Source organism: Procambarus clarkii, chromosome 85 (genome assembly GCF_040958095.1).
Source record: "Procambarus clarkii isolate CNS0578487 chromosome 85, FALCON_Pclarkii_2.0, whole genome shotgun sequence".
Classification (NCBI taxonomy): Eukaryota; Metazoa; Arthropoda; class Malacostraca; order Decapoda; family Cambaridae; genus Procambarus; species Procambarus clarkii.
In genome coordinates this window covers 22763608-22788401 of record NC_091234.1, presented here as the reverse complement: position 1 = coordinate 22788401, position 24794 = coordinate 22763608, and the positions used below count along the sequence as shown (strand labels likewise).

The window sequence follows — 24794 nt, the reverse complement described above, 5'->3', positions numbered from 1 at the left end:
AACTTCACCAATATATTTTCTATTTCATATAGCTACACATATGTACACAGTGTCTCTTTCGCACAGGATACTTAATATCAGCAGTGTTCTTCAAATCCCGATGAGTCCAATATCTTCAAGTTTAAGTCGTTTATGTTCAATGGTCATCACCGGCGAGTTCACCCTATTCAACAAGGGCCCGTCCCACACCGTATTGGCACTATGTCCAAATACCCCACATCTGCTCTCCAGAAACACACTGGCAGAGGGCTCCAGCAACAAACCGTCAGGGGTCACAAGTAATACTGCCTTCGAGCCAGACTCTATGGTATTGGTGAGTGCTTGTACCTGGGGGTCTGGGGGGGGAGTAGACAACTCTGAATAATTCGTGGAGGGGCCGTTTCACTCGGTCAGGACACATGTGCGAAACGTATTTACACTATATACATGTTTCTTGATATAATATTCAAGAATTTTCAGGTTAAAACATACCCTGAAGATATGTTTCATACTGCTGAAGACATAGAACTATGGCTGCTACGGCTTCTCGAGCCAGGAACCGGGTTCTTTTTGCTTAATGTGCCTTATAGCTTTTTCTACGATCCTACCCCAAGCCAATTGCAAGTTCTCGAGAATTGGCGGTCGCAAGTCATAGTGCAAGGAATAAAGAGAGGTAAACAAGACGCAATTACACCTTTACCAATATATTATTTACATAAGTATAAGTACACTTATGTACACAGTGTCGCCTTCACCCAGGACACTTAATATATGTGCAGTGTTCGTCAAAACCCGGCGAGTCCGCTATCTTCAAGTATACGTCGTCCACGTTCAATGGTAATCTCCAGTGAGTTCACCTTCCTCAACATGGGCCAGTCCACACACTGCATCGTCACAATGTCCAAATACCCCTGGTTGATACCTGGTTGGTGGGGTTCTGGGAGTTCTTCTATTCCCCAAGCCCGGCCCGAGGCCAGGCTTGACTTGTGAGAGCTTGGTCCACTAGGCTGTTGCTTGGAGCGGCCCGCAGGCCCACATACCCACCACAGCCCGGTTGGTCCGGCACTCCTTGGAGGAATAAATCTAGTTTCCTCTTGAAAATGTCCACGGTTGTTCCGGCAATATTTCTTATGCTTGCTGGGAGGACGTTGAACAACCGCGGACCTCTGATGTTTATACAGTGTTCTCTGATTGTGCCTATGGCACCTCTGCTCTTCACACATCTGTTCTCCAGAAACACACTGGCACAGGGGCTTCAGCAACACGCTGACATGGGTCACTAACACCCTGGCACACGTCTCTAGCAACACAATAGCAGCACTTCTATGCAGATGGTCACTACTGTCGTCTTACAACTCCTCTTGGCCAAGTCCCGGGTACGTTGGTCCACACAACATTGAAGAAGTACAACAGCTAACACACACCTTACTACCAACGGCGGCCACTTGTCCTCACAGGAACACGTCAGGAGTTCGAGACTGCCCAAGGTTAACTGCTTTCCACAGCACAATAAACTCTTCACGTCACCTCTGTGAACATACAAGTCATTAGCCAGACAGAAAGCATACTGGGAGAACAACGGGTGCCAACCTTTCTCCAGGGAACTGGAATTGTAATTGAATGCACAATCTAGGTGGTGTTATATCTTTACATCACTCACCAGAGGTCGTCATCATCAACCTCACCTCCTAAGTAAGGTATGAAACAGGAGCCTTTCACAGATGCACACCTCTGCCAACAGATGGCGTTGTCTGCGTTTCATTTAATGCCTTGGGGTTGGAGTGCAAGTCCATAGATGGCGCCGAAATCGCCATTCCTCACTCCAGCAATGGTGTTGATACTGTAACAATGGCTAATAATTATTTCTCAATGATGCTGTAGTTCTGTTGATGTGGTTTCAGTTTTAGTTGTAGTAGCCGACAAGCTGAACTTCTCCATTTCTGTGTTGCATCAGTATGCCCCGGACGCCCATACTACTGGCATAGACATGAAGAATGAAGGGCTGTTCAAATCTGGCGAGGCAACAATGGGATTAGAACACAATAATATTTTCAGTTGGTTGAAAACGGTGGCTTGGGAGGTGGTCGAAATTTTTGTGTGTGTTTGCTGGTGAGGTTAATTAAGTGGGTACCACCTGCACTGAAGTTTTTACAAAATCTTCTATAAAAAGGTGCTAGTCCTACTAGATGTCATCACTTGTTTACATGTAGATGGCTGTGGATGCTGGTGAATTACTTCTTGATGGATGCTTAAGTGCAGTACTGCCTGTGATATGACCAAGGTATTTTACTTAACATTTAGCAAAGGTGGACTTGCCGTGGTTAATGATGAGACCGGCATGGAGAAACTTGTCGAAGAGTTGTTGTAACTGGTGTAGATGTTGTTCCCAGTTGTCAGTAGCAACAATGATGTCCAGGTAGATGTAGGTAGATTAAATCATCCAAAATCACCAAGATTTTGGATGATTAAGGTGACTGCCCACTGGGATGTATCTGGTGCATTGCAGTCCAAAACGCAAGCGTTCATACCTGAAGAGGCCGAAGGGAGTAATTAAGGCAGATATATGCATTGTACATTCCGTTAATCCTGTCTGGTAATAGCCTTTTAAGAAGTCTATTTGAGACTGGAACTTGGCATTTCCAGTGACATGAATTCCGTCGATGCGTGGCAACGGTCTTTGACTCTGACAGACAAATTTAATTTGCGATTGTCCTTTGCTCAGTCTTACCATGTGAGGTTTATGTACGAGGATGCAGGGTGAAGCCCAAGGGGATCCACATAATGTTGCTAGTCCGTGAATAATGAGGTACTGTACTTCTCATTGCATCGCTTCCCTCTTCTGCAGACCGATGTGGTAGAAAGGCTGTTTGATTGGAACGATGTCAGGGTGCAGCTGGATGTCATACAGGACTATAATGCATTCACGGGGAGTGTTTTGGAACAGCTTATTATGAGTGTTGAAAAACTTAGCAATCAGAGCACCCGAATCGGTATCAGAGCTTTTGAAATAAGTTGATAGATCATTTAGGATTTCAAATTTAAATAGCACTGGGTCACTATTATCACAATCCATGGTAGTGTTGGCAAGGTAGGAGTCACTCATAGGATAATTATCTTTGAATTGTTAACCAGAACACAATGCCATTTATGGATTACTTTGATACTGCTTCAGTAGATTTGCATGGCAAAGATGTTTCTTGCAGCGCTGGTCAGGAGTTTCTAGAACACAGTTATTGTTATTCTTACATTGTTTAATTTAGTAAGATCCTGAGTATTTACTTTTAAAAGGGGTTTTATGTTATGATTCCCAAGTAAGGCTCAGGGTGGAGAACTTTCCCCATTTAATAAGTGAAAATCCTGGCCTCAAGTAATTCAAATAGAAGGTCTAGGGTAGAGTAAAAGTCTAAGTAAAACCACCATATTACTGGGGAAAAATTATCTACCTAACACATAATATACAACATTACATAATCACCATAAATTAGTCATCATTTAATTAGGTTATGTTAAAGCACAAGTCATAACAAGTCATATTACTAAGTAAACCAAACTTATTCAACATAGGTACTCGAGGCAAAGTGTGACTGGCATCTAAGTTGTGGGCAAGTGGGTTATCTTGAGATGATCTTGAGATGATTTCGGGGCGATTGCCAAACACCAAACGATTTCGGGGCGATTTCGCCAAACATTGTGGCGCCTCATACCCTGTAGTCTGTGGTCTCTTGTAACTTGCTATCTGTGGTCTCTCATTTCTTGCAGTTTTTCGTACTTTGTGACCTGAGGTCTCTTGCACCATTCAATCTGTGATCTCATCTCTTTCACTTTCACTGTGATCTCATCTCTTGAAGCTTGCAACCTCTCATAGCAATGTTCTGTGTTCCATATACTCTCTTTATTAATAACTCCCAGCGCTCCAAGTACAATATTCTTTATACTCTCACGTGGTGTTGTTTCAGGGATCATCGGCGCGACTGGCGAGCGATGGCAGGAACAGCGGCGGTTCGTACTGCGGCACCTGCGGGACCTCGGCTTCGGCAAGACCAGCTACGAGCCCCTGATGGTGGACGAGGTGGCGGAGCTGATGAACCACATCCAGCAGCATAAGGGAGAGCCCCTTCCCATGAAGGTGAGGAGATGCTGTTGATGATAGCCACAATGGCTATCATCAACATGGCTGTTGATGATAGCCACAATGAGGAAAACTAAGCTGATGATTTCTGAAGAGATAACCAATTTGCCTGGTGCATAGACACTGTTGCCCCTTGACTAAGGTAATCTTGACATAGAAAACTCTCTGTCCATGATAATATAATACCTTACCATATGAAAGTGGTATTCAAACGAACAATTTGAAGCTTGTATAGCAAGATATCTACTGACAAGTAAACATTTATTAGGAGATATCTCTAGATGAGTTCAAGAAAGTATTGAATTTCTTTTTTTATTTGTTTATATCCATCTTAATTCATTCATCTTTGTGTATTAAATCATTTAATATAATTTATACAATGTGCCAACATCGATATAACCCGTTTCATAACAAAATCTTACACCATCGAGTATCTTACGACCCACAACAATCTTATACCACCGAGTATCTTACGACCCACAACAATCTTATACCACCGAGTATCTTACGACCCACAACAATCTTACATAACCAAGTATCTTACGACCCACAACAATCTTATACCATCGAGTATCTTACGACCCACAACAATCTTATACCACCGAGTATCTTACGACCCACAACAATCTTACATAACCAAGTATCTTACGACCCACAACAATCTTATACCATCGAGTATCTTACGACCCACAACAATCTTATACCACCGAGTATCTTACGATCCACAACAATCTTACATAACCAAGTATCTTACGACCCACAACAATCTTACACCACCAAGTATCTTACGACCCACAACAATCTTACACCACCAAGTATCTTACGACCCACAACAATCTTACATAACCAAGTATCTTACGACCCACAACAATCTTACACCACCAAGTATCTTACGACCCACAACAATCTTACACCACCAAGTATCTTACGACCCACAACAATCTTACATCATTAAGTATCTTACGACTCACGACAATCTTACTCCATCAAGTATCTTACGACCCACAACAATCTTACATCATCAAGTATCTTACGACTCACGACAATCTTACTCCATCAAGTATCTTACGACCCACAACAATCTTACACCATCAACCCACAACCATCGTACACCACCGAGTATCTTATGACCCACAACAATCTTTCACCATCGAGTATCTTACGACCCACAACAATCTTACGCCACCGAGTATCTTACGACCCCCAACAATCTTACACCACCGAGTATCTTACGACCCACAACAATCTTACACCACCAAGTATCTTACGACCCCCAACAATCTTACACCACCGAGTATCTTACGACCCCCAACAATCTTACACCACTTTACGACCCCCAACAATCTTACACCACCTTACGACCCCCAACAATCTTACACCCTCTTACGACCCACAACAATCTTACACCATGTTACGACCCCCAACAATCTTACACCATCTTACGACCCCCAACAATCTTACACCACCTTACGACCCCCAACAATCTTACACCATGTTACGACCCACAACAATCTTACACCACCTTACGACCCCCAACAATCTTACACCATCTTACGACCCCCAACAATCTTACACCATCTTACGACCCCCAACAATCTTACACCATCTTACGACCCCCAACAATCTTACACCATGTTACGACTTGTTACGAACCCGGATCCAGCGTCCGAGCCTGGAGCAGTGACAAACACGCCATCTGTGGGTCAGCTCCCGAAACCCCCGCCAAACGAACGACGACACCTAGTGAGGACAGCGTGTACTGGCCTCGAGGACCAGTTTCCAGTCTGGTTCAGCGCTCAACACCGCCGCTCCTGACCTCTGGTGAGGTGGTGCTCCGACGACAGCGCCATCTATGGACTGGATACGTCAGGCGTTAGTATCTGAGCCTGTGAGTGTGGTGCATTAGTGTCCCAGTTATTGATGACGTGTCTGCTTACAGAGCCGACCTGGGACCACTGTGTTGAAGGTGAAGTCAGTCTACCCGAGGCAGCCAGTCTCCATACTGTGAAGTTTGCTGCAGCTGTTGTGACGTCGCCCCCCCCGGAAGAACACTGTGGTGTGTTAAGCCTGCCAATGGAGTGGCAGTGAAAGGATTTACCCGGGACCGACGGTTGGAGACGATAATCCACTGGGGTATTGAGGACAGGAGGGTGATTGGTGATATCACACGAGACTCCTGTCTAGGGCGTACCCTTTTTATCGTTCGTGGAGTGGCCGTACCAGCCTTGGTGGCTCAGTACCTGCCAGCAGACCTGCTGGACGTGTGGTTGACGGCCTCCACGACGGTGCCCCCAGTGGACCTGTGTTGTGGCTGACCTGTGGCCAGGGTAGGCTCGGCGTTCTCAGAGGACACGTCTTGAGGCCACGAAGAAAGCACCGCGGACTCAGCACCTAGCTTCGAGGATCCATAGTCTCCAGCAGAAGACTACAGTGTTGATCCCCTTTGTAAAGTGTTAATACCCCTCCCCCTTGTGTACGTTTTACTTTTATATATTTAAATGGTGATGGTGGACATTATATAATATTAAGTTCTTAACTTTCTTTCCCTACTCCCTTTTAAGTTACTTGCGTCACGGATCTCATCCCTTGATAGCCACTACTGGCTTGGGAACGGATACCTATATCTTCCTCTAACAACATCAGAGCAAGAACCCCGTTGCGTCCCGAGAGGGCCGTAACATAATTGGCATCCCCAGCGGGATCCGTCCCCTTGTTAAGTATGTTTGACAGGGGTGGTGAAGTGGCGTAATCCCTGTAAATAATTCCCCCTGTGTGACGATTGTGACGTTATACGTCCTGTGCGGTGCTAAAGAGTGACTTAAGTGCGATATTGTGCAGTGCGGTGCTCGCTGTGATTAAGCGATTAAGTGCAATATTGACTAGTGCGGTGCTCAGTGATTCAGTGCAATATTGTAGAGCGAAGTGTTCGCTTGGACTCAGTGTAATATTGGGTAGTGTGGTGCCCGAAGTGATTACGTGCAATATTGGCAAGTGCAGTGTTTGGTGCGATAAAGTGTAATATTGGCGTAGAACAGTGCTCGGTGTGTTAAGTGCTAAGTGTTCCATCTGTGACAATGGCAGACAAAGCTACCATCGATGATCTGGACGAGGTTCAGGCTTTTCTGAACAGAGAGGATTGTCTTGCCAGATTAAAATATCTGAGCAAACCAGAGCTTGTACTAGTGAGCGCCTACCTGGAGATCAAGATCCGTGCCAGTGATTCCCGTGTGGAGATCTTGTCCAAGGTACACCGGCACCTGAAGGCAGAAGAGAAACAGGAAGGCGAGACTCCTAGTACAAAGGAAAGTGCAGACATAGCTTCCACGGAAAAGGAAGATAAGGGCAGCGACGTTGACAGTGATGCAGGCGAGCTTAATATCAGCTTCCTAACAGTCAAGATGCGTGCCCTAGAGATCAATCGTGAAATAGAATGGAAGAAATTAGAAATGGAACGAGAGAGACAAGATAAAGAATTAGAGATGAGACGTTTAGAATTAGAAGAAAGGAAAGCAGAGAGAGAGAGAGAAGAGAAACGAGAAAGAGAAAGAGAAGAACGAGAAAGAGAAGAGAGACGAGAGAGAGAAGAACGAGAACGAGAGAGAGAAGAACGAGAAAGAGAAGAGAAACGAGAGAGAGAAGAACGAGAAAGAGAAGAGAGACGAGAGAGAGAAGAACGAGAACGAGAGAGAGAAGAACGAGAGCGAGAAAGGGAGGAAAGAGAGAGACAACATGAACTAGAAGTATTGCGATTAGGCGGTGGTCGGAGGCAAACAACGGACACCAGTAGCTTCGATCCGGTACGCAACATCAAAATGGTCCCCAAATTCCATGAGAAGGAGATGTCAAAATTCTTTGCAGCCTTCGAGAAAGTCGCTGCCTCTTTGGAGTGGCCAAGGGAGAATTGGGCCATCATGATACAGTCAGTCTTGACTGGGAAGGCCCAAATCGCCTACTCTACGTTATCCCTTGACGACTCCAGCGATTACGATATGGTGAAGAAAGTGGTGCTCATGGCGTACCAATTGGTACCTGAGGCATATAGGCAAAAGTTCAGAAACCTGAAGAAGACCTCAGAGCACACTTTCACCGAATTCGCCACCATCAAGGAGCGACTTTTTCAAGAATGGTGTGCCTCTCGGAAGGTGGAGACCAGGGAAGACCTCGAACAGCTGATTCTGCTCGAGGACTTCAAGGATTGTTTATCTGGAGACCTCAAGACGTACTTGGAGGAACAGCAGGTAGAGACCTTGAGTGCGGCAGCCACCATGGCTGAAGAGTACATCCTGACTCATAGGCCGTCTGCTAAGTACGTCTCGAGGAATTACCAGCGCCGGTTTGACAGACCTCACGACGAAGAAGAAGAAAGACCCGTCCCACGAAGTGCTAAGAAGACGCCCCCAAGTAGCCCCCGAAGAACAAGTCCTAGCAGTCCGAAACACCGGAGCCCGAGGAGGAATATGGTGTGCTGGACTTGTGGGCAGAAGGGACACATAGCTGCTAGGTGCCGAGGCAGAAGAGGTGGCAGCGCACGAAGGGAGGTGATGTTGATGAGCTGTGTTACATCACCAGTAGGAAACCAGTCTACGACGACGCAGGAAGGACCAAGTTTGTTGGCCTCTCACACTTCAACCGGGTATGTAACGAGTGATCATACTGGTAGATCAATTGTAGTACTCAGAGATAGTGGAGCAGCCCAGTCCCTGATCGTGAAGAGCTCGTTACCCGAGGGAGTAAGTGTGGATGGGAGACCAGAGGTTATCCTGGTTGGGTTTCCGAGAACGCAGTATTTCGCCCCCTTAGTGCCAGTACATCTCGACTCGCCTTATTTCAGCGGCACATGTGCGTTGGCAGTAGTCGATACCCTCCCTGTGGCTGGGATTGACGTGGTACTAGCCAACGACTTGGTGACCGATTGGAGCACCAATCGTCCCAAGGTTGCGGACGAGTCTACCAGAACAGCACGGTCTGAGGTAACAGGCAATGGTAATGTCCAGGTAAAGACAGACCCGGATGTAAACATATTTAATTTGTCCTCTCACCCGCAGATCGACGATATTCTAGCAGTGTCTCCTGATTCTCTCGACGAGGAACATGAAGTTAAGAAGGCAGAGGTACCTGAGCAAGAAGAGAGGCCTTGTGTGCGGGCACCCACGGATACCAACGAGTCTGGAGCGAAGGCGGATGTGTGCTTGCGGTATGGCAAGTTACAGCATGTAGTGAACCAGCCAGAGATTCCCCAGACGTCAGAGGTAGGTGCGGTGTGTTCAAAAGGTCTAGTGCCCTCTTCGGTCCAAGCCAGGCGTGTGGATGTGGCCGGCTATGGACATGACTGGCTCGGGAAGCTTATCCCTCAATTGGCCTCATGTTTCTTAGTGATACTTTGTTTGATTCTCGTATGTGTTCTCGTTTGTGCTCTCAGTGAGGACCGGTGGACGACCCGACGAATGATGGCTCCCATGAACATCGCGAAGAGGTCCCAGGGATTGGAGAGTTGTACTGCAAGTGTTGCAGTTGAAGAAGGGACCTGGGAGGTAATAGATGATACAGGAGGTACGATATGTGATAATATGAGTGACTGTTTCCGACAGGTTAACACCCCCCGCGTGACTGCTGAGCCTCAACACAGCGTTATACGGAACGTTGGTCGACCTGACGGGGGCAGAGCGAATGCCATCTTCGGTGAGCAAGCAGCCCTGTTGGAACTAGGTGTGGGCCTAGTAGAAGAGTATGTAGTAAGTACTGCCTTGCCCACGGTCGCTATCACTCTGAATTATCAGACCTCTGTATTCCAGGTTCCCGTCTCTCTGAAGGACTACCGGATCGGTACCAGAAATGCCGTCTGTGTTCAGCCATCATCAGTGCCACGACATAGGGAAGTGTCGAGTCACCCCAGATCGAGTCTACACGGATCCTCACTAGAGAGGTGTGTGATGATGCCCCTGTTTGCCATCGCAGAGGAGGTGTGGAAGATTACGTCAGGCAGGTCATCGCCTGCCATTATCAAGTTCCCTTTGTGCCAGGGTTCCTCAGTACAGTTCTGTAGACGTGACAGCCTCGACATCCCAGATTATAAAGCATGTGTGTCCATTTGGAGTTGTGTCGTCGTACTAATTTGGTTTGTGTTTCTTTTTATAGAACCCCAAACCAAATTCTTTTTGGTGGGGAGGTGTTACGAACCCGGATCCAGCGTCCGAGCATGGAGCAGTGACAAACACGCCATCTGTGGGTCAGCTCCTGAAACCCCCGCCAAACGAACGACGACACCTAGTGAGGACAGCGTGTACTGGCCTCGAGGACCAGTTTCCAGTCTGGTTCAGCGCTCAACACCGCCGCTCCTGACCTCTGGTGAGGTGGTGCTCCGACGACAGCGCCATCTATGGACTGGATACGTCAGGCGTTAGTATCTGAGCCTGTGAGTGTGGTGCATTAGTGTCCCAGTTATTGATGACGTGTCTGCTTACAGAGCCGACCTGGGACCACTGTGTTGAAGGTGAAGTCAGTCTACCCGAGGCAGCCAGTCTCCATACTGTGAAGTTTGCTGCAGCTGTTGTGACGTCGCCCCCCCCGGAAGAACACTGTGGTGTGTTAAGCCTGCCAATGGAGTGGCAGTGAAAGGATTTACCCGGGACCGACGGTTGGAGACGATAATCCACTGGGGTATTGAGGACAGGAGGGTGATTGGTGATATCACACGAGACTCCTGTCTAGGGCGTACCCTTTTTATCGTTCGTGGAGTGGCCGTACCAGCCTTGGTGGCTCAGTACCTGCCAGCAGACCTGCTGGACGTGTGGTTGACGGCCTCCACGACGGTGCCCCCAGTGGACCTGTGTTGTGGCTGACCTGTGGCCAGGGTAGGCTCGGCGTTCTCAGAGGACACGTCTTGAGGCCACGAAGAAAGCACCGCGGACTCAGCACCTAGCTTCGAGGATCCATAGTCTCCAGCAGAAGACTACAGTGTTGATCCCCTTTGTAAAGTGTTAATACCCCTCCCCCTTGTGTACGTTTTACTTTTATATATTTAAATGGTGATGGTGGACATTATATAATATTAAGTTCTTAACTTTCTTTCCCTACTCCCTTTTAAGTTACTTGCGTCACGGATCTCATCCCTTGATAGCCACTACTGGCTTGGGAACGGATACCTATATCTTCCTCTAACAACATCAGAGCAAGAACCCCGTTGCGTCCCGAGAGGGCCGTAACACGACTCGCAACAATCTTACACCACGTTACGACCCCCAACAATCTTACACCACCTTACGACCCCCAACAATCTTACACCACCTTACGACCCCCAACAATCTTACACCATCTTACGACCCCCAACAATCTTACACCATCTTACGACCCACAACAATCTTACACCACCTTACGACCCCCAACAATCTTACACCATCTTACGACCCCCAACAATCTTACACCATCTTACGACCCCCAACAATCTTACACCATGTTACGACCCACAACAATCTTACACCACCTTACGACCCACAACAATCTTACACCCTCTTACGACCCCAACAATCTTACACCCTCTTACGACCCACAACAATCTTACACCATGTTACGACCCACAACAATCTTATACCATGTTACGACCCCCAACAATCTTACACCATCTTACGACCCCCAACAATCTTACACCATCTTACGACCCCCAACAATCTTACACCATGTTACGACCCACAACAAACCGTATACACGCTTCACTAACTCACGCTTCACTAACTTCACTAACTTGTTACAGAGATTCTTCAACCGGTCGGTGGTGAACGTGCTGTGGGGGATGGTGATGGGGAAGAGGTACTCCTACGACGACGATAAGATGGCCAAGCTGCTGAAGACCTTCGTGCAGCCGGCCGACTTCAACCTGCTGGATCCCCTCGTCTTCATTCCCGGGATGATGAAGGCTATCATGTACATTCCCGTTCTGAAAGTTCTTACACCAGTCAAGGATATTATTAAGTTTATGAAGGTAAGATGTGGATTAGGTGTTAGTACTTTCAGATTTGCTCGTGTTTTTATAGAGCACACTACCTGATCCCAATTAATATTAACAATAATAATTTAAAAGATTATTTGGTGGTTACACACACACACACACACACACACACACACACACACACACACACACACACACACACACACACACACACACACACACACACACTTGGAAGCTTGATGGAAGCTTGAAACTCAGATGAGTCACAGAGATGTTAGGAAGTTTTCTTTTAGCGTGAGAGTAGTGGGGAAATGGAATGCACTTCAGGAACAGGTTGTGGAAGCAAATACTATTCATAATTTTAAAACCAGGTATGATAGGGAAATGGGACAAGAGTCATTGCTGTAAACAACCGATGCTCGAAAGGCGGGATCCAAGAGTCAATGCTCGATCCTGCAGACACAACTAGGTGAGTACAACTAGGTGAGTACACACACACACACACACACACACACACACACACACACACACACACACACACACACACACACACACACACACTGACACACGGGAGGGGGGGTCTGGCAACTGAGTGAGGGGGGTGTATCTGGTAGCTGAGCGGACAGCGTACAGTACTCGTAATTCTGTGGTCCGGGTTCGATTCCCGGACCAGGCAGAAACAAATAGGCAAAGTTTCTTTCACCCTGATGTCCCTGTTACATAGCAGTAAATAGGTACCTTGGAGTTAGACAGCTGTTACGGAGCAGCTTCCTGGGGGGGGGGGGGGGATGTGTGGGAAAAAAATTAGTTAGTAGTTAATTACATTTGATTGATTGACAGTTGAGAGGCGGGCCAAAAGAGCAAAGCTCAATCCCCGCAAAAACGACTAGGTGAATACACACACACACACACAAACACACACACACACACACACACACACACACACACACACACACACACACACACACACACACACACACACACATACATAGGGGCTTCGTAGCCTGGTGGATACCGCGCAGTACTCGTAATTCTGTGGCATGGGTTCGATTCCCGCACGAGGCAGAAACAAATGGGCAAAGTTTCTTTCACCCTGAATGCCCTTGTTACCTAGCAGTAAATAGGTACCTGGGAGCTAGTCAGCTGTCACGGGCTACTTCCTGGTGTGTGTGTGTGGTGCGGGAAAAAGAAAGTAGTTAGTAAACCGTTGATTGACAGTTGAGAGGCGGGCCGAAAGAGCAAAGCTCAACCCCCGAAAACACAACTAGGTGAATACACACACACACACACACACACACACACACATCGGAATAGGCGGGATCCAAGAGTCAATACTTGATCCTGCAAGCACAAATAGGTGAGTACACACACACACCACTCTCCCTCTCTCTCGTTCTCTCTGTTCTCTCTCTCTCTCTCTCTCTCTCTCTCTCTCTCTCTCTCTCTCTCTCTCTCTCTCTCTCTCTCTCTCTCTCTCTCTCTCTTGCTCTCTATCTTACTCTCTCTCTCTTGACAAGGGACAAAATGGCAGGGAGATGCAACAGGGACACAGGGAATAGTCAAAGTGACTAAACAAAGGAAATGTTAACCCAAGTTCTGGAGGAATTAAGGAGGGAGATACATGAAATTAGGATTACAATTAACAACCTGCAAAGTGAGCTGACATCAGCAAGGGAGGAGATCAAATCCTTCACAGAGAAAAATAAAGAGACCGAGCATCAGATTATCATCCAAAGGGAAGGTGGGATTGGAGCATTGGAAGGAAATGCCTCTGTACCTGAAACATTTGCAGAAAGACTGAGAAAGAGCTCAGAAGCAATGGACACAGTGAGGGAGGTAGCCATGCAAGCAGCTACCTCACAGGAAGCAGCAAGGTGCACCAATCAGCTGATGGAGAGAAAAAGATCAGTGGTAGTTGTAGGCATCAAAGAGCAGGACGGATCCAATAGGCAGGAATGGAATAGCAAGGATAGAGAGGCAGTGCATGGGCTACTAAAGGGTTTACAGATAGAAGGGGCTGAACAAAACATTGAAAAGGTTTGCAGGTTGGGCTGGTAAAACAAGGACAGAAACCGACTGGTAAAGGTGGTGTTAACAAACAAGGCCTCCAAAGAGGTTATTTTAGAAAAGAACAGTCGTCTGCAGTATGTGGAGGGATACAAAAAAGTATTCCTGCAGAGGGACAGGACGAAGGAGGAGAGAGCCAGGGCAGCAGAGGCAAGGAGGAAGCGCAGGGAGAGAGGAGTAAACCAAGAAATCGCAGCCCCCAACACAACAGTCCCAGAGACAAGAGGGGAACCCACAACCAGCATCCCAGCAACACCGGAGTGGAGGGCAACACCACCACCCCCCTCTGCATTGAAACCCTCCCTTCCCCTCACCCTACCTGCCCCCACTCAAATGCTCACCCAACCCTCCCTTCCCCACCCCCCCATTCCATTCTGACCCTATCACCCCTCCCCCATTCCCACCATGTCCCCCCTCCCGCCTTTCCCCCCCCCCCCCTGTCCCCACTCCCCCTTCATCCCATACCCTCCCTATCCCTCCTCCCCCCTCACCCCGTATCCTCCATGTCCCCCACTATCTCGCTTCGGAATATATTTTTCCGTTATCACTTAAGGTTATCTCTTGGTTATCTCTCTGATTGTCAAGGGTGTGGAGATTTAGTGTGAATAATAATAATAATTATTATTATTATTATTATTATTATTATTATTATTATTATTATTATTATTATTATTATTATTTGGTAATGGTATTGCCTTTTCACAGACCTAATAACACAGGATGAAAACCCACATTTATGTTATTGGGAAATTTATGTCAAGAATTACACCAAGTATTTCGCACTCTCCTGAGTGCTTTGTCCAGATCTGAGTGTGTGGTTAGGAGGAGACTTGTATCTCAACGACTAGTCAAATTTTCATTAGTGGTTGAGATGTAAGTCTCGCCCTGTCCACACACTCAGACCTTGACAAAGCACTCAGGAGAGTGCGAAAGGTTTGGTGTAATTCTTTACTTAAATTTCACAAATACCTCAGTGTGGGATTTATTATAAGTTATTATATTATTATTAATATAATTTGTAGCAGTAACTCGTAGTAGAAGTAGCAACAGAAGCAGTAGGAGTAGTAGTAGCAGCAGCAGTAGCAGTAGCAGTAGCAGTAGCAGCAGCAGTAGCAATAGCAGTAGCAGCAGCAGTAGCAGTAGCAGTAGCAGCAGCAGTAGCAGTAGCAGCAGCAGTAGCAGCAGCAGTAGCAATAGCAGTAGCAGTAGCAGTAGCAGTAGCAGCAGCAGTAGCAGTAGCAGTAGTAGCAGTAGCAGCAGCAGTAGCAGTAGCAGTAGCAGTAGCAGCAGCAGTAGCAGTAGCAGTAGTAGCAGTAGCAGCAGCAGTAGCAGTAGCAGTAGTAGCAGTAGCAGCAGCAGTAGCAGTAGCAGTAGTAGCAGTAGCAGCAGCAGTAGCAGTAGTAAAATAATAAATTTTCATCATTCCAGGATGAACTACAAGACTTTATGGCTGATAAGGACTTAATCTCCAACAATTCCTTGACATCTGTTTATCTCCAAGAAATCAAGAATCGTGGCAGCGAACAATCCCACTTCAACAGTAAGATTATCTCTCTGAACACCCATACATGAAACAAATATATAATACTTACTTAAAATGTTATGATATAGAGAATATTTTTAATCACAAGTGATGAGGACTGACAGAAAAAGAGCAGACATAAAGCTCCCTAATGCCCAGAGCATATATTAGGTCATATCACTAGAGGCTGAGCAGTAGTAGGTCATATCACTGGAGGCTGAGCAGTAGTAGGTCATATCACTAGAGGCTGAGCAGTATTAGGTCATATCACTAGAGGCTGAGCAGTAGTAGGTCATATCACTGGAGGCTGAGCAGTAGTAGGTCATATCACTAGAGGCTGAGCAGTATTAGGTCATATCACTAGAGGCTGAGCAGTATTAGGTCATATCACTAGAGGCTGAGCAGTAGTAGGTCATATCTCCTGAGGCTCAGCAGTATTAGGTCATATCTCTTGAGGCTGAGCAGTATTAGGTCATATCTCTTGAGGCTGAGCAGTATTAGGTCATATCTCTTGAGGCTGAGCAGTATTAGGTCATATCTCTTGAGGCTGAGCAGTATTAGGTCATATCTCTGGAGGCTGAGCAGTATTAGGTCATATCTCTTGAGGCTGAGCAGTATTAGGTCATATCACTAGAGGCTGAGCAGTATTAGGTCATATCACTAGAGGCTGAGCAGTATTAGGTCATATCTCTTGAGGCTGAGCAGTAGTAGGTCATATCTCCTGAGGCTCAGCAGTAGTTGGTCATATCTCTTGAGGCTGAGCAGTATTAGGTCATATCTCTTGAGGCTGAGCAGTAGTAGGTCATATCTCCTGAGGCTCAGCAGTAGTTGGTCATATCTCTTGAGGCTCAGCAGTAGTTGGTCATATCTCTTGAGGCTGAGCAGTATTAGGTCATATCTCTTGAGGCTGAGCAGTAGTAGGTCATATCTCCTGAGGCTCAGCAGTAGTTGGTCGTATCTCTTGAGGCTGAGCAGTATTAGGTCATATCTCTTGAGGCTGAGCAGTAGTAGGTCATATCTCCTGAGGCTCAGCAGTAGTTGGTCATATCTCTTGAGGCTGAGCAGTATTAGGTCATATCTCTAGAGGCTGAGCAGTATTAGGTCATATCTCTTGAGGCTGAGCAGTATTAGGTCATATCTCTAGAGGCTGAGCAGTATTAGGTCATATCTCTAGAGGCTGAGCAGTATTAGGTCATATCTCTAGAGGCTGAGCAGTATTAGGTCATATCTCCTGAGGCTCAGCAGTAGTTGGTCATATCTCTTGAGGCTGAGCAGTATTAGGTCATATCTCTTGAGGCTGAGCAGTATTAGGTCATATCTCTAGAGGCTGAGCAGTATTAGGTCATATCTCTAGAGGCTGAGCAGTAGTAGGTCATATCTCTTGAGGCTGAGCAGTATTAGGTCATATCTCTAGAGGCTGAGCAGTATTAGGTCATATCTCTTGAGGGTGTCACTTTAGGTGGGGTTCTTGCGCTGCTAGAGTGCAACTCGGTGAACTGACACATTCCCTAAAGAACAATCTTAATTTTTAGATATAGACACAATTTCTTCACACTTATGAAGCCGTTTTTGATGAGCTGAAGCACCGTCACTAACACACCAACACCGTATATATTAATACATATATATTAATATATATATATATTATATACATATATATTAATACATTCAGTATATATTAATACATTCATCTCACTTAGACTTCCAGGGTTCAGTCCAGGACTAGGGGAAAAAAAATATTAGATAACCTCAAGATCAAGATCAAGATCAAGATCAAGATCAAGATCAAGATCAAGATCAAGATAATATCTATATCTATAAAAGACTCTTGTGGTTAGACTCATACGAACTTCAATGGTGATTTGTGATTGCATTGGAAAAATCATGAGAAGGACTGGCAACCCCTATGACCATACTTAAGTTGGAGTAGCTCCTAGGAAGGTTAAATGTTGGTTTGGTTTTCCATGGAGTTTCATCAACTTAACAACAATAGAAACAAATAATGTTGCAGTCAAGTTGTATGTTTTCTGGTGCATATATTGCATGTTCTGAGAGAGAGAGATATCAGGAGGTAGAGAAAATGGAAGAGAGAATAAGAGGAAAAGAGGGAGAGAGATTAAGAGGAAAAGAGGGAGAGAGAATGAGAGGGAGAGGGAACAGGAGAAAAGGAGGCAGAGAGAAAAGTGGAGGAAAAGTGAACGGAAGCGATGGTAAGAAGAGTGTGAATGGGAGGCAGAATGGGAGGAAAGGAGGGGTAGATAGAATAGGAGGAAAGGAAGAGAGGGAGAGCAGGAGGGAGCTAGGGATAGAGAATGGGAGGGAACTAGGGAGAGAGAATGAAAGGGAGCTAGGGAGAGAGAATGAAAGGGAGGGAGGGAATAAGACAAAGACCAGGGCAATACCAGGTACCCCATCAAATAGATATATAAATAATAAACTCATTAAACTAGAAAAGTTTCTCTGAATATCAATTCAATTCCAAACGAACCATAATTTTATAGTTTGATGAGATGTTTCATTGTAACATAATTTTGAATAATATAAAAAATAAAAATGTAATATATATATGAGGAAAAAGTCACATTGATGTTGGTGTCAGTGGACCAGATGACAGGAGTGGTGATGGAGATGTTCGTGGCGGGGATGGAGACCACGTCCAGCACCCTCACTACGGCCATCTACCTGGTGGCCAAGCACCCGGCCGTCCAGGAGCGAGTCCAGCAGGAGCTGAACACAGTTGTGGGTGATGGCAGGTTACCAAGCTTCTCAGATATGGAGAAGTAAGTACCAGTACTCTAAAGTGCATGATTTCTTAAATATATATATATATATATATACAAGAGTTGTTACATTCTTGTACAGCCACTAGTACGCGTAGCGTTTCGGGCAGGTCCCTGGAATACGATCCCCTGCCATCCAAGTACACATTTTACTGTTGCGTTAAACAGAGGCTACAGTTAAGGAATTGCGCCCAGTAAATCCTCCCCGGCCAGGATACGAACCCATGACATAGCGCTCGCGGAACGCCAGGCGAGTGTCTTACCACTACACCACGGAGACTGCCAGCGAATATATATAATATATAATGCCATATATGCCATATATATAAAATTATGATTGTAAAATGTACAAGTGGTCTACATTTCTTCAAAATTCATAATGCCATCAATCCTTTTGTTACAGAAATCCAACATTCGCTGTATCTTATTTTTAATAAAATATGTCCGAATTTCACTTGTCTAGACCACCTCTGCTACCAATGTTACCAATTGTAATATAGCTGACAGCCCAAAATGTTATCTATAGAATAAAACATTCTTGGGCTTGTACTTCAATCTTGGACATATACTTTACTCAGAAATATCCACCTTCTTACAAGCGGTCAAGTGAAAACTTGGAGGCCCCTCACCACATTAGTACACAATCCTGCTACCCGGTTCTTAAATGTTATAAACCAGATAACTAATAAATCCACATGTAAGATTTTTTATATAATTTTATATACAAGAAGGAGCACATGGTTGTGAAAGCACCATTATAATGATAATGGCACCATTACCGGCTGATAATGGCACCATTACCGGTGATAATGGCACCATTACCGGCTGATAATGGCACTATTACCGGCACCATTACCGGGTGATAATGGCACCATTACCGGCTGATAATGGCACCATTACCGGCTGATAATGGCACCATTACCGGGTGATAATGGCACCATTAGCGGGTGATAATGGCACCATTACCGGGTGATAATGGCACCATTACCGGCTGATAATGGCACCATTACTGGGTAATAATGGCACCATTACCGGGTGATAATGGAACTATTAGCTTGTGATAATGGCACCATTAGCGGCACCATTACCGGGTGATAATGGGACCATTAGCAGCACCATTACCGGGTGATAATGGCACCATAAGCGGGTGATAATGGCACCATTAGCGGCACCATTACCGGGTAATAATGGTACCATTACCGGGTGATAATGGCACCATTACCGGGTGATAATGGCACCATAAGCGGGTGATAATGGCACCATTACCGGGTAATAATGGCACCATTACCGGGTGATAATGGCACCATTACCGGGTGATAATGGCACCATAAGCGGGTGATAATGGCACCATTACCGGGTAATAATGGCACCATTACCGGGTGATAATGGCACCATTACCGGGTGATAATGGCACCATTACCGGGTGATAATGGCACCATTACCGGGTGATAATGGCACCATTACCGGGTGATAATGGCACCATTACCGGGTGATAATGGCACCATTACCGGGTGATAATGGCACCATTACCGGCTGATAATGGCACCATTAGCAGCACCATTACCGGGTGATAATGGCACCATTACCGAGTGATAATGGCACCATTAGGTGCACCATTACCGGGTGATAATGGCACCATTAGCAGCACCATTACCGGGTGATAATGGCACCATTAGCAGCACCATTACCGGGTGATAATGGCGTCGCCGTGTGTCGTGTGTTACACCAGTTCACTTATTACTTCATGTAGTCACAATTTCACCTGCCGGAATATTACACCGTAAACAGATGCAAACAACATCTAACTCACAGATATAACATGAAAATAATTAAGAGTTAACATTTATTGTTGCTTACCCTTTCAAGTGAGTTCGCTGCTTAACCGGTTAACTACAAAGTACACAAACATGGCCATAACTGTAATAATTATATGTCAACCGGAAAATGATACATTTACCAATGTTTAGCGAAGTCGTGGCGGTAAATAGCGTCCCTATCTTGTGTTTGTAGGTCACACTGTGTTCTAGACTGAGAGGAAGTGTTGCTGTTTAGTTACCGCAGCGACTCTCCTCCTCCTCCTCCTCCTTCCCACATCAGGGACGTGTACCCAAAATGTTATCATTTTGGGTACACGTACCATTTTGGGTACATTATCACCCGGTAATGTTATCCGCCATTAATCATCAGAAGGAGTTGTTTTTAATTCCTTTAATAAATGACAATGTAGTTAATTTAGGGAAGAAAATTGTGTGTGATATTCAGTCCTCAGGCCGTTGGTTTTGGTGCTAAATTAAGTAATCGTGTTTTGGCGATGAAAAGATATAATTATGGTTTTCTGTAGCAAATTTGTTATTTTTTTTTTTTTTTTGCATGGATATTCCTGCGTGGGCCGTACGCCATCCCTTTCATGGCTCACTAATGTAATCGTATTTTATGAGTTATTAACACAACAACAGCAGCATTTTTATTTCTGGATGTTGTATTAAGGAATCTATGGGTGATGGGGGAAAGTTTTCCCACACCCCTTCCCCCCCCCCTCTGATAATCCTCATATTTCTGAACCGTGTTACAGGCTGCCCTATACTCAGGCCACCATACACGAGGTACAGAGGACCTTCAACCTGGTGCTCTTCTCTCTGCCTCACGCTGCTCTGGAGGACTGCATGCTCGCTGGCTACCACATTCCCAAAGGTAACTTGGGTGTGATTACTCTCAGGTGCAGTGTTTACTGGTACTCTGTATCCTCAGCGATTCATGGAAAAACTAATTTCGTTAATTCCCAAAGCGGTGCTGTCGTTGTTGCGTGAAATAACAGTTCCGTTAAGGAACTACTACTTACTCTTGCAGGGACGGTGCTTTTGGCTAACGCTGACGACGCCTTGTCGGACCCTGAGCTGTGGAAAAACCCGAAGGAATTTGACCCTGAGAACTTCCTCGACGACAACGGAAAGTTTATCAAGAACGAGGCATTCATTCCCTTTGGCATAGGTAAGTTTAAGTTGGGCTGGCACTGAATAATTCGCTGAGAAGATGCGTCCAGAGGCCATTGGAACCATACAGCTATAATGTATGAATTTATTATAGGGAAATCACACACTCTCTGGAAGAAGTGGATTACGCTGTAATGTCATTCATTGCTCAATGTTACATTTAAGAATCGGTTGTGTTACTACTTGTTGTACTGTTGACGAAGTTTATTATTATTAACATCTTTATTGACAAAATTAATTACAATTTTGCCTAATCTGAGGATTTTGATAATCTTATTAAAGTGAGGATAATGCTAGTATTCACTGTCACGCAGGACAGAGGGTCATACATAAGACAATAGGTCTAAACTGTAGGCTGAAGCACATATATATCATGGTTACAATCAATGTTTTAATGTGTGGATACGTGAAAACAACTTTCTATTGTGCACTGCCACACAAGGGCAGGGATGTTGACGAAGTGGTCACTTGTACCTCCGCAGGAAAGCGACAGTGTGCAGGGGAACCTCTGGCCCGGATGGAGCTTTTCATGTTCTTCTCCTGCCTCCTGCACCGCTTCTCCTTCACTATCGTGGAAGATAAAGGCAGCTTCACCAAGAGCCCAACCTCCAACGCCCCCCCGACCTACACCGCCATGGCCCACCTCAGGTCGCCTCTGTAACTCTTGTATCTACTTTGGCAAGTTTACGGCATCAACAAGATTAATGTAAACACTACAGTATACTTAGCTCTTCAGTGTAGATGAAAATACTAGAGTTCTCATTGATATTTTCAACCTAAACTTCACCTAAGAGCCAGCGAGAGTTCAATTCCTCGAAGACTTCTTTGATATCAATGAGTCATTTATTGATATTGTGCACTGTATTGTATATAACAGAATAACAACAACAAAGTAGTCTACACTATGTTAAAACCACCACCTATATTACGAAGAAAAGGTCACCTATATTACGTTAAGAAGGTCATCAATTCTATGGCAACATGGTCGCCAATTATATGTCAACAATGTCACCCAATGATTCTGAATACAAAAAAAAAAGTTAACAAATTCGGCTTTACATTTATACTGTGGCAAAATATTTCGTCTCTTGTGCATTACAATCTGTATCCTCTGAATAAACTCTGGGGTGCACTATATCAATCATATCCCAAGGTCAACATGCACTATATCAATCATATCCCAAGGTCAACATGCACTATATCAATCATATCCCAAGGTCAACATGCACTATATCAATCATATCCCAAGGTCAACATGCACTATATCAATCATATCCCAAGGTCAACATGCACTATATCAACCATATCCCAAGGTCAACATGCACTATATCAATCATATCCCAAGGTCAACATGCACTATATCAATCATATCCCAAGGTCAACATGCACTATATCAATCATATCCCAAGGTCAACATGCTTGCCTTCATATTTAGGCTTCTTTACTCCTCCACTATCTCTGTGAGACTAGATTTTCAACATTTGTTCTCATTCAAACAAAGTGAAGAAGCAGGCTAAATGTCGAGGATGACATGAGACAACCCGTTCTCGCAAATTTAATAAGTCAATATTGACTTATTAAATATGTGCATAGGTGACATACTTAACATAATAGTTTCCCTTGAAAAGCTTCATAGAAAACACCGACCTTACCTAACCTACTTAGTATGTTAAGATAAGCATCTTATTGCTTCGTAATTACAATCATTACCTAACCTATACCTATAATAGGTTAAGTAACAATTGTAATTACGAAGCTATAAGATGCTTATTTTAACATACTAAGTAGGTTAGGTAAGGTCGGTGTTTTCTATGAAGCTTTTCAAAGGAAACTATTATGTTTAGTATGTCACCTATGCACGCAACTAATAAGTCAATATTGACTTATTAAATTTGCGAGAACGGGTTGCATGAGAATGGCTGGCAGATACAGTCGCGAATTGACAAGCTGTCTGTTGAGATGTAGCAACAAGCTTCACCTTAAGTCACTAAATTTTGAGAAAGAAAAATGTGATGATGGACGAGTTCAAAACAAAATCACATTGTGAATTTTTGCAAAAATTGTCAAAATTGTAATGTTCAAAGAATATTTAAATAAAACATTCAATGATTTGATTGTTTTTAAATTTACTCCTATTTTTTCAAGTATAAAAGTGTCTTTTCAGTACTAGAAAATTGGGCAGGAGTCCTAAAATGGTTGGAAATTACAGATGTAATTTAATTATTTATTATGTAATTTAAATACAGATGTAATGTAGTGGAAGATCCTTAAAGGGTTCGTTTGCCAAACTGACATTCAATTCTGTGAAAAAGTCCCTGGCTCTCAGGACAGCCAACTACTTTATTATCTGACTGTCAGTTGAGTATTTATTATTTTGTTGACCATACGCTTTAATTGATTATGTTTCGGATAAACTATTTTTTAAAGAATTAGTACAGTCTCTTGGCACAGGAACAGCTCAGAGTGGCGAACTTTGTCTTATATTGTTCATGTCTCATGAATGCTATGTGTAAACTAATTTTATGTTTTAACAAAATAATATTACTGCAAATATAACCATTTATACTGATAATTTCATCATTCTGAGTACCAGTGGTGGTCATGAAGCTTACGTAATTCACATTTTTTTAATTAAAATACAAAGTCCAATGGATCACAGTCTCTACCATAAGACAATGGCATGTTATGCAGTTATGCAGTCACAATAACGTGGCTGAAAAATGTTGACCAGACCACACACTAGAAGGTGAAGGGACGACGACGTTTCGGTCCGTCCTGGACCATTCTCAAGTACAAAAACAACGTTTAACCAAGTAGAAAATATGCAGGAGTGACTCTTAGGATGAAATATGGTATTTAGGAAGTTTGGAAATTAGTATCACTTGCCATATCAAGAAAAGGGAGGAAAAAGTGGTGCCTGGGAAGCTACTTAATCCGCCTATGACCTTCCCAAAATGAGGACAAAGTCAACCAGGAGAGCTTATCGATGTTTACCCCAATATTAGGCTTCTGGCCCCCAACCTTGAATAGATAGACATGATGTTTGATAGATCCGAATATATATATTTATGCACTTCTCCCAATATTGCTACAATTACCTGAAAATATCTGTGGTACCATGGGCCTATTTAAGTGAATGCTATATGTACATATAGGTTTCTAAACGACGTTCCAGTGTTTGCCAGTGTCCATATGTTGTCATGTTAATATGTTAATAAAAAGTTCACGGTTTGTACTTCAGAAATACTAAACTGCTTAAACCCAACCTGTCCTATCTTGAGGTTATCTTGAGATGATTTCGGGGCTTTTAGTGTCCCCGCGGCCCGGTCCTCGACCAGGCCTCCGCCCCCAGGAAGCAGCCCGTGACAGCTGACTAACACCCAGG

General features: G+C 44.6%; 1 protein-coding gene across 3 annotated transcripts in view; it reads left to right on the top strand.

Annotated features, from left to right (window-relative positions):
- The window catches only part of LOC123746738 (cytochrome P450 2D14), a 41065-nt gene extending 17545 nt beyond the window's left edge, over positions 1-23520 (top strand). For all 3 annotated transcript variants that reach the window (XM_045728498.2, XM_045728499.2, XM_069316835.1), the window contains 7 exons: positions 3936-4105; positions 11856-12083; positions 15546-15657; positions 18239-18419; positions 20992-21110; positions 21267-21407; positions 21892-23520. In XM_045728498.2, the coding sequence (XP_045584454.2) occupies positions 3936-4105; positions 11856-12083; positions 15546-15657; positions 18239-18419; positions 20992-21110; positions 21267-21407; positions 21892-22070 (1130 nt within the window). In that variant the 3' untranslated portion in view covers positions 22071-23520. The remainder of the gene's footprint in view (positions 1-3935; positions 4106-11855; positions 12084-15545; positions 15658-18238; positions 18420-20991; positions 21111-21266; positions 21408-21891) is intronic.
- The last annotated feature ends 1274 nt before the right edge of the window (positions 23521-24794 follow it).